This window comes from Leptosomus discolor, chromosome 17 (assembly GCF_034619465.1).
Source record: "Leptosomus discolor isolate bLepDis1 chromosome 17, bLepDis1.hap2, whole genome shotgun sequence".
NCBI classification, from domain to species: domain Eukaryota; kingdom Metazoa; phylum Chordata; class Aves; order Leptosomiformes; family Leptosomidae; genus Leptosomus; species Leptosomus discolor.
In genome coordinates this window covers 12,236,045-12,249,760 of record NC_141407.1, presented here as the reverse complement: position 1 = coordinate 12,249,760, position 13,716 = coordinate 12,236,045, and the positions used below count along the sequence as shown (strand labels likewise).

The window sequence follows — 13,716 nt, the reverse complement described above, 5'->3', positions numbered from 1 at the left end:
GGGAACAGACAGGTTCTTTCGGGGATTGTTGGCAGAATGATGACTGCACTAAGTCGTAGTTAAAGTTTTATTTTCTTAATAGCACAGAATTTATGATTAGAATGGGAGAGGGTTTCTACAAGTAGAATCAATATAGTACAATCTATAAGTAGCACAATATAGAATTTATAATACAGCTTAATTTATAATTTCTTATCACCTGGATCCTCTGCAGATTGGGTCAGATCTTAAAACATAGTTTGCTGTATCAATATAATAATCATAATCTAGAATCAACAATCATATAAAAGGAGTCACTCAATCCTCAGAGGAAGCAGATGACTATGGAGGTCACGGGTCTCACTGTCCAGCAGCAACTTGGGTCCAAGATCCCCACTTAGGGCTTATAACTGCTTGATTTTATAGCCAGCGCTGACACGCTTCTGTTCTGTGATGGAGTCATCAACACCACCAGGCCAGTTGGATGCTGGGGACCTTCAAGGCCAGCAAGGAAGGGAGTAATCAGCCTGGCGCCCAGGAATCTTGAGGCCGGCAGGGAGGGGAAGGAGAAATCCGTTTGGTTTGTCTACTTGGTTTACAGGACCTTCAGGGGCTGATAACGAGGGGAAGGGAAGGAATACACGACTCGCTCGGTCACAGAGAATGCCGACTTGCCTTATAAAATGGCATTCGTCATGCTAACCACATCGCCAGCGTTCAAGAGCAGGGGCTACCGGTCATATATGCCCCAGGGACAAAATGGCTACATGGGGTAAATAAGCAATTTAAAAACATATTCAAATCTTGTAATTCAAGACTATTTCTTCCTTTCATTATCTGGTGCATTTCCCAGCTTTGAAAATGAAAATAAAAAGACATGGCATTTCAAACTTTTTTCTAAAAGTGCCCTTAAGTAGTTTATCACTGAGCTTACCTGTTTGGTTTTTAATGAAGTATTTTTATTAGCTTCTTTTTCTTTCTTCCTTCAAGAAATCCAGTTTAGAAAAAAAAAAACACCCTAGAGTTACTTACCAGTTTTAAACCTACTCTCCTACAACAGCAGTATGAAAACTAGTCCAAGTTATTAAGATTTGTCTTAGAAAGGGAAGTTAATTAGAACACTAGTAGCCAATAGACCAGCTCATGTACTAACTCCCTCAGCTCCACCCTCACCTAATTCTAAACTCCTCAAATGTCTGGTCCCCAAACATACTTCCAGCACCTTTAATACTGTCTAGGTCCCCAAAACTCAGGCAGCCATATGGGTGTCTCTCTGAGCACCTAAAAGAGCATCTCATAGTTTGTTCTAAAAAGGTCTTGGTTTACTCTTATGGATAGATACCATGTACGCTCCTGTAAAACTTGAATTAAAAAAGCATTTCCACCTTGTATGTATCTTCACCCATTTCTCCGAGTATTTTGGGACAGCTTGATATTACAAATAACTGTATCTGGTGTCATAGCAGACGTGCAGCAGCTCTGCATGGCCCTGCCGGCTCCACGGGGAACTTGAGCGGAGCCAAGCGCGCAGCAGCCCGTGCTGCGCGGGAACCTTCCGACAGACGCCATCAATGCTGCCCTCTCCCGGCCCAGCGGAGACTTACAGCAACAGCTTTACATTACCCATTTACTGCACCTTGTGCCCACTGCAACGGCTAGTGTATCAAGTTTTAGGAACTGGTTTTATTCTGAATTTGTTCCATTCATCGTTTTCTTTTGCGGCACTAAATGGTGATTCTCGCCTGGCTGGTAAACTGAACAACCTAGGGGAAATGTTACATATATTCAATCTCCATCAAAAACTTTTGGAAGAAGGTAAGTTAGCCTTACCCCTGCCTGCAAGTGACACTTAGCTAGAAGATCTGGAGAGGTAAAAACGTTACAGCATAAACCCTATCATTTCATTTTGCCCTGGTTCATCTCTACAAACAGCCACAGCAGAAAAGCTAAAGAGAAGTAAGTGGCTTCTGTAATTTCAAAGGCCAGAGAGCATAAACCTTTTGAGACTGGTTTGACACAATTCCTTATAAAGGACAGTTGCCCGAACACCTCATCTGCAAACAGCACTTAATCACAAGTAAATGGAACCAGACCTAAGCAAGTTTTATTGACATTTCCCACATACACCTAACCCCACCTCTATCCCAAATCCATACTTCTCTGGAGAATGACTCAAACTAACCTGTTTTCCTGGCCTAGGAGCTAGGCTGGAGTACTCACCAATTCAGCTATTGCATTTCATCTGACAGATGGTAAATTAAGATACCCTGCCTGACTGCTTGCCATTGTGCAAACTCGTCTGGCTTCCATTTGTGAAAGGCTTTAGCAGACAAACTTTTTGTCAATTCTTTGTTTTTTGAAATACACTTTATTAAACCAACATGCAAGACTGTGAACATGTCAGCCTAGCAGAAGGAAGGTTAAGATAGCTTATCTGAAAAGGTTCGCAAAACGTCCCCATTTTGGGGTCTTAACCAAGTTATGCTTTATGCCATAAATTATTTCTCTGCAATAAACACGAACATTGACAACAAACTTTCAAAGAATTAATGAAAATAAGTTATTTTATAAATCTAGCATTCCTATAGTTAGCTTTGTGTATGCACATTAGAACCTTACATTCCACTTCATCCAGTTTTTTTGGACAGGTAAATGCCATAGAATAGCAAGTCAGTATTTTCCAGAACGTGCACTAACACTTACTGGTGTGTGAATAAGCTCCCACTAACATGTTTGATGCTTGAAGGGATACAGCAGTGCTTACTTCACAAGAGAACCTCGCAATAATTCCAGGGAAGGAGTAAATTGCCAATGCATTCTCTTAACTTGGGTAATGGAAAACAAATCTGTTTGAAGTTTGACTCTGTCCTCCCAATTGAATGTATCCAGTGTGCACAGCAACGTCATGGAAAATATGCCCTTCTAAAATTAGTCTGAACAATTAATGTGATGACTAAATAATTCTGAAACCTTGCTGTCAGATAAAAAGAAATTGATTCCAACAGGAGAATAAGGACTTAACATATTGATACAGAACTGTATTACCAGGGAGACTTACCAGTGCTAGCTTCGTAATGAAAATATATTTTGGCCAAACTTAGTATCCACTTAAGTAGGAGCAACTCCATTGGATCCAGTAGAAACATACCTGCTGAACTAGAGTGAATCTATTTTCTCATCACTCATTCACACTGTTAATTATTTAAACAAAGAAACAGGCTTTTTTTTAAACAAGAAACAGATGACACATTCCATTCTTCCCTGTTTACACCAGTAGGAGTACTGCACACAAGTGATTAGAATTTTTTTATTCCCCCCCCCCACCAATGATCACACACACTTAACCTTTAGCCTGCAATTGCTCGGTGGCATTCATTTGACTGGGAAGACTGGAAAAATGTGCAAACAACCAAAGACTACAGCATAACAATCACAGCCTTTAAAAATAAAATTCACAAAACCAAAAGAAACGTCTGAGGAAATGACCCAGCTAACTGCTGGGAACTCTTTCCTATTGTAAAGAAAACAAATAGTTCATGAATGTGAAATCTAAACCCACGTAAAACACAAAAGCAGCAAGGAAAAAAAGCCTAACTTGAGGAATAAGACCCAGAAAAGAGCACCTCTAAACAACAACAGAGTATATTTCATGGACTTTCCTCAACTATACCAAACAAGAAATATACACCCAACAAAAACTGATGAACACCGTAAAGAGATCTGAAGTTCAAGGACCAGCAGGCTACAGAGCCTGAAGACAGGAGGATTCATTTGTACTACAGACAACCTGTCAGGTGTTTGGCTGTTCAATGAACACGGAACTTGATTTATTCTCACAAAACAAAAGGCCTTTCACACTAGTCCTCTTAATTCTTTGATGCAAAACCACAGGAATCATTCATAATGAAAGAGCAACTGGAAAAAGCATTAGATTCCCAGCTCAAGCAGCTGGAGAAGAGTACTTCACTTTCAGAAAAGTGTATCTGAATTACAGTGAAAGGACAAGAAGCTGTTTTCAGAAGTGAAGCACATCACCTTGCCCACGTCATTGGAATAAATCTTTTGAATATAAGAAAAGCACTTAGTAAAAATTTTATTTGAAACGTAGCATGAATCCATAACCATAAGTGTTGCAACATACAGTTTTACAGAGAATTTGTACAATATGACAGGTATTTCTATACATGCGCCTCCCCATTTTTATTTAGCCATTATCAAACAAACAATAGTTAAACAGGAATAATAAGCATTCACTTCTATGAAGAAAACTTTGGCATGTGTACAACTGGCTGGTTAAAAGTAAACAGTGGTAGATTCAAGTCAGAAAGAGACACATTTGTTTTGTTTCACAGCATTTTTGATCAGGATGAAACTCACCAGCACTATTTTCTAGTTAATACAAAAACAAGTACTTCTTTTCAGTCCAGAGACCCCTGTCAAGGGACAAAAACCTGTTAAGAGAGATACAAAAGAACCACCTTTTAACTCCAAAAGGTGTCAGTTTTAAAGCAATTTAGGCCAGAAGTATTTTTCATACATTAGTTTGGTCATGAACAAAACAAACCCTCTAATGGTTTGCTCGTATTACTGAACCACGTATCACTTGGCACAACTGACAGTTTCTCCTTTGCACTAGGGTAAGCACGGGTATCATTGGCTCAAGAGCTGTGTCCATTGGTGGAGCATGAGAAAAAAACTGAAGCAGAATTTGCACTGTGCCCATCTTCTGTCTTGAGTTTCTGTCACTGCTGTTGGCCACATACATACCTACCAAATTCATCCAAAAAATGAGGGAAAACAATTTGCAAGGCATTTCTTCCTGCCATATAGCAGACAATATTTCCACTTTAAAACCCAAAAAGCAATCAAAGAACCCTGATTAGTAAGTAATAACAAGCCTCCTTTGAGAAGAATTACTTGCAATTCTTCAAGTACTTACAAAAAATACAGTATTTATACAACTTCTCCAGAACTATTATAATTAACATATTTTAATGTAGTACTAATAAAATAAATCCATAGATACAAATGGTTGTACTTGTAAGCAGGAATATCTAACCCAGATTTAGATTCTGCCGCAATTTTGTTATTGCTGTGGAACAGACAGTGGTTGAGTCATCCGAGTACTAGCCGCTCTCTTACACACATTGCAGTATCCAATTTGAAACAACGTTCTCCAGCAAGTCAGAATATATTTAATGTAATTTTTACAGTTCCTGCTAAACGTTAGCGATCCCAAGTTGACTGAACCATGGTGCGACAGGGCACAAATGGCAGAAGAGCAGTGGAGTAGAGGCAGGAATGGCAGAAAAACAGTAGAGTGACACAAGTCAGACTCACGCTCACTACTTCTTATTCCTAGGCTTTAGCTCTTCTGCTGCATTTCGCAGAAAAATGTAGTTTTTCTTTTGTGGATTATAAAATTCATGACCCTAAAAAGAAAAATCATCTGTATTACTCTCTTCAAAGAAGAAATATCACCATTACCTTAAAATATAAGATTATGAATATTCCATTACTTTTTATTACAATTTAATCTTGAAGTCTTTGAGACCAGATATTGGACAACACTGGTGGATTAGAAACAGCTTACTAGAACAAGTAATCACAATTATATAAATGCATATAAATTATGTAAGTGGATAGAAAATAAAATTTAAGGGATGTTTATCCATTTTTAAGGTATAAAAAAACCTTTTCATAAAAAAATAACCACATATCTCTAAGTTCTACTTTATAGAGGCAGCATAAGACCTCAAAATGATTTTTTTTTTTAAAAAAAAAGTCATTCTAGGCAGTGAAGAAACTAAAACTTAAACCAGCTGCCCAGTATCACTTTGTATCTTCTATCTTTTAAATGAAGTAAGGTCACATTTTTTTCAAAATGAAGCCCAAGTTCTACAGGCAACTGCAAGAAGAGCCGTTTCCCAACTGCAGATGCAGCTGCACCATTCTGCAGGTGGACGTTATTTGCATACACGTTACTGACTCGATACACAAGGAATCAAACCAGGCAGAGTAATCACTAGTAAAGGTACTGAGGTCCAACTCATAACTTGAGAATTACCAACTCTACTCGACAGAAATGGTTCTAAAACAAATTTAGTACCTACTGGTTTCACTACTTAATATTGATTTACAGATGTGAAAGGTACCTCGGTACAGCTCTACCACGGCAGTCCACCCAAGCACTAAGAACAGAAGAATTCACCTGCCCTAATGTCTAACGAAGTTATCTTGCTTGGGGCAGCACACAGAAGACTAGATACAATGCAGTAAATTAAAATTTTGGCATGCAATCAAGTTCATCGGTGTGATTTCTGCATTTGTGGAAGTCAAAAACACAAGGAGTATCATCCTCAAGTGTAAAAGCTCTAGTTACCACAGGAACATAATACTTCTAATGGAAGTTGCTATTCCATTAAAATCAGTTACATTTCAACCTTGCTACTCCCTCCTTAAACTATTGAGTCTCCATATATTATGGTTTGTTGTGATTCTCTTGCATCTGTATGATTTATTGTTGAGTCAAGTTTGGAAGAGAAATACATAAACAAGTGCTACCAGCAAGCTGCACTGAATGGTATTGGAAATAATAACAATAAACACCAGTTTAAGGGTTCACAACCACAGTCGTATCTCTTTTTTTTTAAGCTAAAAACAATCTGCAGAAGCATCACAGACATGCATTTTAAAGAGATTTGTGGGAACCTGTTAGGGTGCTACATTGCCCCCATGACATTCCCCACAGCAGAACGTGTGTGAGCAACCAGAATAGCTTCTGAATCCTGTAATTTACATTTTGCTCATCTACATTTGCAAAACAGCGTTGTTTAGCAATCTCGTCCGACTGAAGCTAAAACCCAAGGAATGCCCTACTTCAGGGTCACATCCCATCAGACGGCTAAAACGCCCGTTGTAAGTTCTCTTGCACGCTTGTGAGATGAGGAAGACTCAGCTCCTATTCACAAAGAACAGTGAAAGCCTCCTGTGAAAAGGATCGCCTTAGTGGTCCACTGCAGCACGAATTCCAGCCTGAACCTCTTACCTTCGACCAATCGTAACTGGACGCGTACGCAAATATATTGCCGTTGTGGTTGAAACAACAAGCAGATATCGGCTGGTCAAGTTGTTCTGAGGTTTTTAGCTTCGTTCGTGCATCTTTATCCCAAAAGCTGAATCTACCATCAGATCCTACTGTGGCAAGAGTACCATGGACAGGGTGAAACGCTATCCCATTTACCTGCGGAATCATAAAAAATACTACGTAAAGCACCACACGTGGGAACACTCACAATACATGGGCTGAATCTCGAGACAGTGAATACACAAGAAAGATTTTTTCAAGTAGACACAGTTCTTCTTTTTCTAAAGTGTTTTCACACATGTTCTCTGAAAAAAAACAAAACAAAACAAAAAACCCACCAAAGCAACAAGGAAAGCATCACCTTCTTTGTAGTATCTGAAGATTCAATGCATAATCCCATCACAAACTGTATTACGTATTGCTTCAATACCAGCAAAATTAACAAGTGTCATCTCCATCAAGGAGATTCAATGAACGGCTGATCCAGTGCTTGTTTTAAGGAAGTACAAAAATCTGTCTTTCCTCTTATCATATGACTACGACTGGTCGTCAAACACACATCTAGGGCAACTTCAGGCAAGATAAAAGGCCAATAGCCAATTTTCAAAATTTCATAGCCAATTTTACATTAAGAGGGTGTATTGCCCTGTACAAACGATCTAGTGGTATATGTTGGACACTTACAGCATAGATATCCTGAGGTGCTGATGTGTTTGTTCCATTGGAGCGATGACATTTAAAAGTAAAATTATCTTTTGCACTGGGGAAAGAAAAAAACCAGGTTTTTAACTTTCCTCATTGTAAACTGAGCAATATAAAGAAAGGATGTTTTATTAAATGATACTTACGGATTTGGGGGGTTGATATAATGAATAGCTACTCTTCCTTCAATACTTCCAAGGGCAAATCCAGTAGGTTTGTTCACTTTGTCTTTAAAAATAGCAACACAGCGATGCTGAATTTGAGAAAGATACAGAGCATTTTAGACAGAAGCCTGAGGGCCAGATTTTCTGAATGCTGACTGTTTTCCACAGGGACACAAAACATCACGTACATCAATGCAAAGTAAAGCAAACACACAAACAAGGTCAAGTAATTAAATTTCTAAATCCTTATGAAGATGAGCAACAGAGCAGCGGCAATCCACGACACGTGCCATACCAAGATAAAGTACTTTGGTTTTGAAACACTGTTTATTTTTACCCCAAAATGGCAAGCCCAGAATTTCTACAATCTGTATAAATACAATAATTTACCTGGTGTTTAAGAGGAGATTCTATTCTTCGAAATTCAGAAGGTTGATTCTCTAACTGGTACACTATCAAACCCCTTTCTGCAGTGGCCACAGCAGCCATAGGATGAACCTGGATGAGGTTGGAAAATAGGTTGGAAGAGAGACACTTGTGTTAATAATAGCATGGCAGAGAATTCTATTTACTATTTTGCAGAAATCCCTGAAGAAGTTAAAAGAATCAGACTATTTTCTAGGGTAAGAGAGGGAGGGAAAGGGGAAGAGAAAGAACAAAGTTCATTTGTAGACATATCTTCAAACAAAACAAAGTTCTTCCCTGCCATTGAGAAATTAAATATACCAAACACCACCTAATTATTAGGTGATCCTTCCAATCTGAATCGCAACAGTGGCAATGCAAACTCATCCAGAAATGAGGGTAGGTCAGTCCTAGAGCCGATTTGGTTTTGTGCTGTCAAAAGGATACCAAGTGTGCTCTATGGGACACAAATACCTATTTTCCAGAGCCTGATCACGATCAATTTATGTCTTATTGCTAAAAGTCACACAGAGATCAAATACTATTCTATGATTCTATACGAACAGTCAGTACTCAGTGCTAATCCACAGAAGCCTCAAAGACTGCCAGTTTATTCATGCTCCCGGTCATCTGGCTGACACCCGTTTCCCGTAGATCATGGCTTACCACATCTGCACAATAGCATCTTTCAGGGAGCTGCAACGTCATCATAGGTGTTGGTGAACGGGTATCCCAGAACTGATGGAAACAGAAAAATGAACAAACTTAAGCTTAGAATTGAGAACGCACCATTTAAATCACTTTAGTAAAGAGAACGCAATTGGTATCAAGTTGTTCCATTCTTGTCTACAGCCAGAACACTGCAGTTCTCTGATGTGAGGCTATTTCATTAATCTGTTTCTTGTACTAGCGTTTAACAGAACATTTTCATTTCACATAAATATTTTCATACACAGATTACTAGCACACATTGTGTTCATTTGTTCAGGTAAAAAAACCCCATACCTTCAAAGTCTTATCCCAGCTTCCTGTCATCACACAGCTATAATTTGGTGCTTTAATCCAATGGATAGTCTTCACAGGAGCATCATGCTGAAGAAAAAAAAAAAAAGGACAAACACGCATACATTTACTAAGATAACAGTTCAATTCTCCTGTTTATGCTTCTCATATTGTTTGTATGTATTTAACTTATCCATTCAAGAAATGGTATTCATTATTTTAGTCACAGCATTAAGGATAAATGTTGATCGTGACCTTATTGTGTTGTTTAGTGCTATAAAATCACCCATGTAAGAAATAAAATGGTTCCTGACACAAAGTACTACAATCAAGTCACCCTGTATAGGATGATGGTCACAGCAGAAATAGAAATTATGAACAGCAGCACTTCCTGTGTATTTATAAAGAATATTATCCATCATGCTAAAAATCAACACCTTAATATAGTACGTTATTTATTACAAACTAATATAAACCCCAGATTCTTCTGACAAGAGCGGCAGAAGAAAGGCCTATGTTAATTACACCAACAAGATTTTAAAATCAAGGCTGAGAATATGAATTTTATCACCTCAAATAAGATACAAAAAACAACCATTAAAAAGACTAAATGTCTAAATTATGTAACTGGTAACTCATTTTATTCACCATACCTACATATTCCATGAACAGAGATTCACTTCTAAATTCAGAATGTAAATTATAATCCCCGCTATTGATGCAACGGAAAGCTGGTATTTGTGAAAGTGAATTCAACGATTTCTTAACAAAATTTTTCCCTACAATGCAGCAGAGTGACTTGGTGAGATCACAGCACCAATGGAAAGAGCTCTCTCAAGTAAAACAGAGGAAACAGCTACTCAGGTTCTTCAAATTACTTTGATCACAGGTCTCCCTATTCATGTGCACTTCATTATCTCAAAAATATCAAAAGCACCCTGCAACCTCTTTTTCATATAGCAGTATCTAGTCCAGAAGCACTAAACACCAGCTTACTTTGCTAATAACCCTAGCTTTTAATAAAAATGGAAAAGGGAAAAAAACCACCTAATAGCTTGGGGCTTGCTTACTTACTTGTGCAATCTGAATAGCTTGATTACTGTTGAGATCCCACATTTTAGCAGTTTTATCACAGGATGCAGTAAATACTTTACTCCCATCCTAAAAAACAAGAATAAGGCCAAGAGATGAAACAGCTCTATCACGCGGTATCTGTTAGAAAACTGCCACATCTTACTCCCTTCTAGTAATAACATAACATTAATGTAACATATACTGAGATTGTAAGACAGAAGAAACAAAAATGGAAATTTATTTAGGACTATGTCATAAAAGAGAAAACTGTGCTAGCTCTTATCTAGCTTTAGATACATTCTTCCTTTTAAACTCACTTTTACCCTTCTTACGCTCATGTTAGTCCATTCAATTAGGACAGGCTTAGCATGCAAGTCTATACAACAATCATGGGCTGCATCTACATGTGGCGCTCATGTCTGTTCAGAAACCACATCCAAATTTATTTACTGTTTGGGTAAAAATTGTTCATTTATTTTCAGATAGAAACATACATCACTCCAGCAGCCATCTAGTACAGGCCCTGTGTGCATCTGCTGAGCCTTTGGAATTGTCTGTCCATTATCCTGAACTTCCCAGCAGCGAACCTGTAACAGGAGAAGTGTATACAAACATAACGTTAACACTAAGAACTCCTAAGACTTCTTTTCTTCAAGACCCCTGCCTCAGTTTATCCAACAAAAAGTATGACTGTAAGCACTGAGCTTTCAAAACTAGTGAAACCTGATTTTCTGATTATGTTCCTTTCACCCGTACAGCCACAGCTCAACCCCACAATGTCAACCCCACCTCAAAAGTGCCTTACAATCACGTAACACCTTCCAGTGCTCTCCTGGAGAACGCTGGACTGCCAACAAGGAAGCAGCTGCCTGCTGCAGGCTACTGGCCAACAGACCAGACAGAGCAGTTAAAAAACGCGCTCATGCTTGTCTTCCCTCCCTGTTTCTGCCAATTGGGATCTCACCCTTCAATCCAAACAAACTCCAATAAGGCTGTAGGAACTTAATCTTTTTGAGACTACAGTGTCAAACTAGCTGATTTAACACGGTGTTCATGGTTCTTTCACTGGGGAAAGCCTAATTACATTAGCCTAATTGTATAGAAAAACAAAGCTAAAAAACAAACAAGTAGGAAAAATGCAGGTAATAAAAATCTGACAGAGAAATCATTGACTACATATTCGGAGCTGAAGCTTAAAACACACATGCAGGGGAACGACTTATCTGAAGACCACAACTGAATTTCTCAGCTGAAACATCTCAACTATGTCAAACTTACTGCCTGGGCACCTTTACGGTTCTGCAAAAAGGAAGATTGTCAGGTGCCCTGGAACAAGCTTTTAGGATCACATTTTGCAGTTTAGGCAACAATGCTCCCACTTTATTCATCTGCAGGTCTGACTGTGAGTACTTACATCATTTGCCCATGAACCTGCAATGAGGAAATTACCCGGCAATGTTGGTGGACTAAATGCTAAACAAGATATGCTGTCATCAGGTGGAGATGTTACTTCAATATCCTATAAAGGACAGAAAACAAAACAAAATTAACCACATTTGAAAACTGCGCACTGAGATACTACTACTTCTATAGGGTGAGTTTGTAGGTACTGCTGTGACACACAAACCACAGCAGAACAGTCATTCCCACGGGGGCTAACGCACGTACCTTCATTGGATTATGGTTATCTGCAGTTGTACTGCCAAACATGCCAGTACCTCCAGTACCAAACCCTGACGTTGATCCAAACAGGCTCATCCTTGCCCTGCAAACAAGGAAAAGGCTTACTGAGGCCTGCAAGGCCCTCAAGCATCCCTAGGGTGTCTCACTGCAGCCACTACACCAGCACACACCTCACCCCCTGCCCGGGAGGCACCCAAGGATATAAAAAAAAATAATAAATAAATAAATAAAACCCCGCAGTTCTCGTTGCAATGGACCCCTGACACTTGTCGGTCGGCCATCCTGGCACCACGGTCTGGAATCCCTCTCCGGACGTCACCTGGCAAGAGCTAACGCGCCCCCCCGCCCCTCAACCCTCCCCGGACACCGCCGGGCTGCGGGAGCAACGCCGCCTCGGGACCCCGCTCCTGGCACAGCCCGCCCCGGAGGTGCTCCCTCGCCAGCAGACGCCCCAGCCTCGCGTCTCGGCCTACAGCCCGCCCGGCGGGACAGCGAAGACGCCCGGCAGGCGAGGACACGCCATTTCGCAGGGGTCCCTCTTCCCCACTGGCAGAACCGGCCAGCGGCCGGCGCGGGGAGCGGCCGTTCGCGGGAGAGGGGGGCCGTTAGAGCGGGGCGGAAGGCGCCCGCAGACCGCGGCGCTGCCGCAGGCGAGGCGGGGCGAGGCGAGGCCGCCCGGGAGCGCGGGGCGGACGCCGGCGCCGACCCTCCCTCACCCGTGTGGCAGGCCCGCTCCGGCCCGCTCCCTCCAGCGACGCGGCCCAGCGGCTACCGAGGCGGCGGGACTAGGGCAGGCCGCGTCTCTCTGCGCAAGCGCCGCGGCCGGCGGGGCGGTGGCTGCGCCTGCGCCCTGGCGAGGCGAGGCGGGGCGAGCAGGGGCCGAGAGGGGGCAGGCCCGGGAGCAGGGCCCGGCGGGTGATGGCGGGCCGGTGCGGCGGGCCGGGCGCTGCCTTGGGTGGCAGAGCGGCACTAAGCACAGCTGCTGAGCGAGGGGAAGCGTCACTTTCGGTAGAGCGGTGCCGCGCGTGTCACGACAGTACAGCCTGCCCGAGGCCGGGCCTGGGCGGGGCTGCTGCGTCCGAACCGAACCGGGCCCGCGGGGTGGTCCGCCCCTCCCGCGGTGAGGAGCGCCCCTGCCGTCGCACCTGCGGGCGGGACGGCCCGGTGTCCATCCTGCGGCTCGGCAGGCTGCGCACCCAGACGCTGGGAGTTCCTGGTAGGCGGTAAATAAAAAGGAGTTTTAATTCCTTTTGCCTTGAACCCCGGTGGAACAGCAATAACCCCCCCGCTGGGTAAGTGCCGAGAGCGCTGCCCCCAGATCGTGCTGGCAGCTGCGTAGGTCGGCGCTGGAAGCGTTCGCAATGCCGCCAGCTGGGTTTCCTCACAGAAAATTTGTTGTGCGCTTCAATCGCCACAGTTTCGTGCGCCTTTTTACTGTTTTAGAGCCAACTAAATACCGAAAACGAACAAGGGATTCTGTTGTGATGAGCATCATTAACAGGATTGTTTATTAAATTCTTAATCAGTAACATCCCGCTTGCGTGTTCACCGAAGACAAACAGTGATTTGGCTGCTGGAACATTTATAGCTGCTGGAGATACGCGGTAACGGAGAGTTGTC

General features: G+C 41.8%; 1 protein-coding gene across 1 annotated transcript; it reads right to left on the bottom strand.

Annotated features, from left to right (window-relative positions):
• Nucleotides 1-4,048: 4,048 nt before the first annotated feature.
• Nucleotides 4,049-12,842, bottom strand: RAE1 (ribonucleic acid export 1). Its single transcript, XM_086474526.1, has 12 exons — nucleotides 12,813-12,842; nucleotides 12,082-12,178; nucleotides 11,828-11,932; nucleotides 10,908-11,000; nucleotides 10,414-10,500; nucleotides 9,343-9,429; nucleotides 9,004-9,075; nucleotides 8,323-8,430; nucleotides 7,915-8,021; nucleotides 7,751-7,826; nucleotides 7,028-7,222; nucleotides 4,049-5,411 (listed from the first exon to the last, which is right to left on the bottom strand). The coding sequence occupies exons 2-12, from the start codon at nucleotides 12,169-12,171 to the stop codon at nucleotides 5,325-5,327; spliced, it is 1,107 nt and encodes a 368-aa protein (XP_086330652.1). The 5' UTR covers nucleotides 12,172-12,178; nucleotides 12,813-12,842; the 3' UTR covers nucleotides 4,049-5,324.
• Between the last annotated feature and the right edge of the window lie 874 nt (nucleotides 12,843-13,716).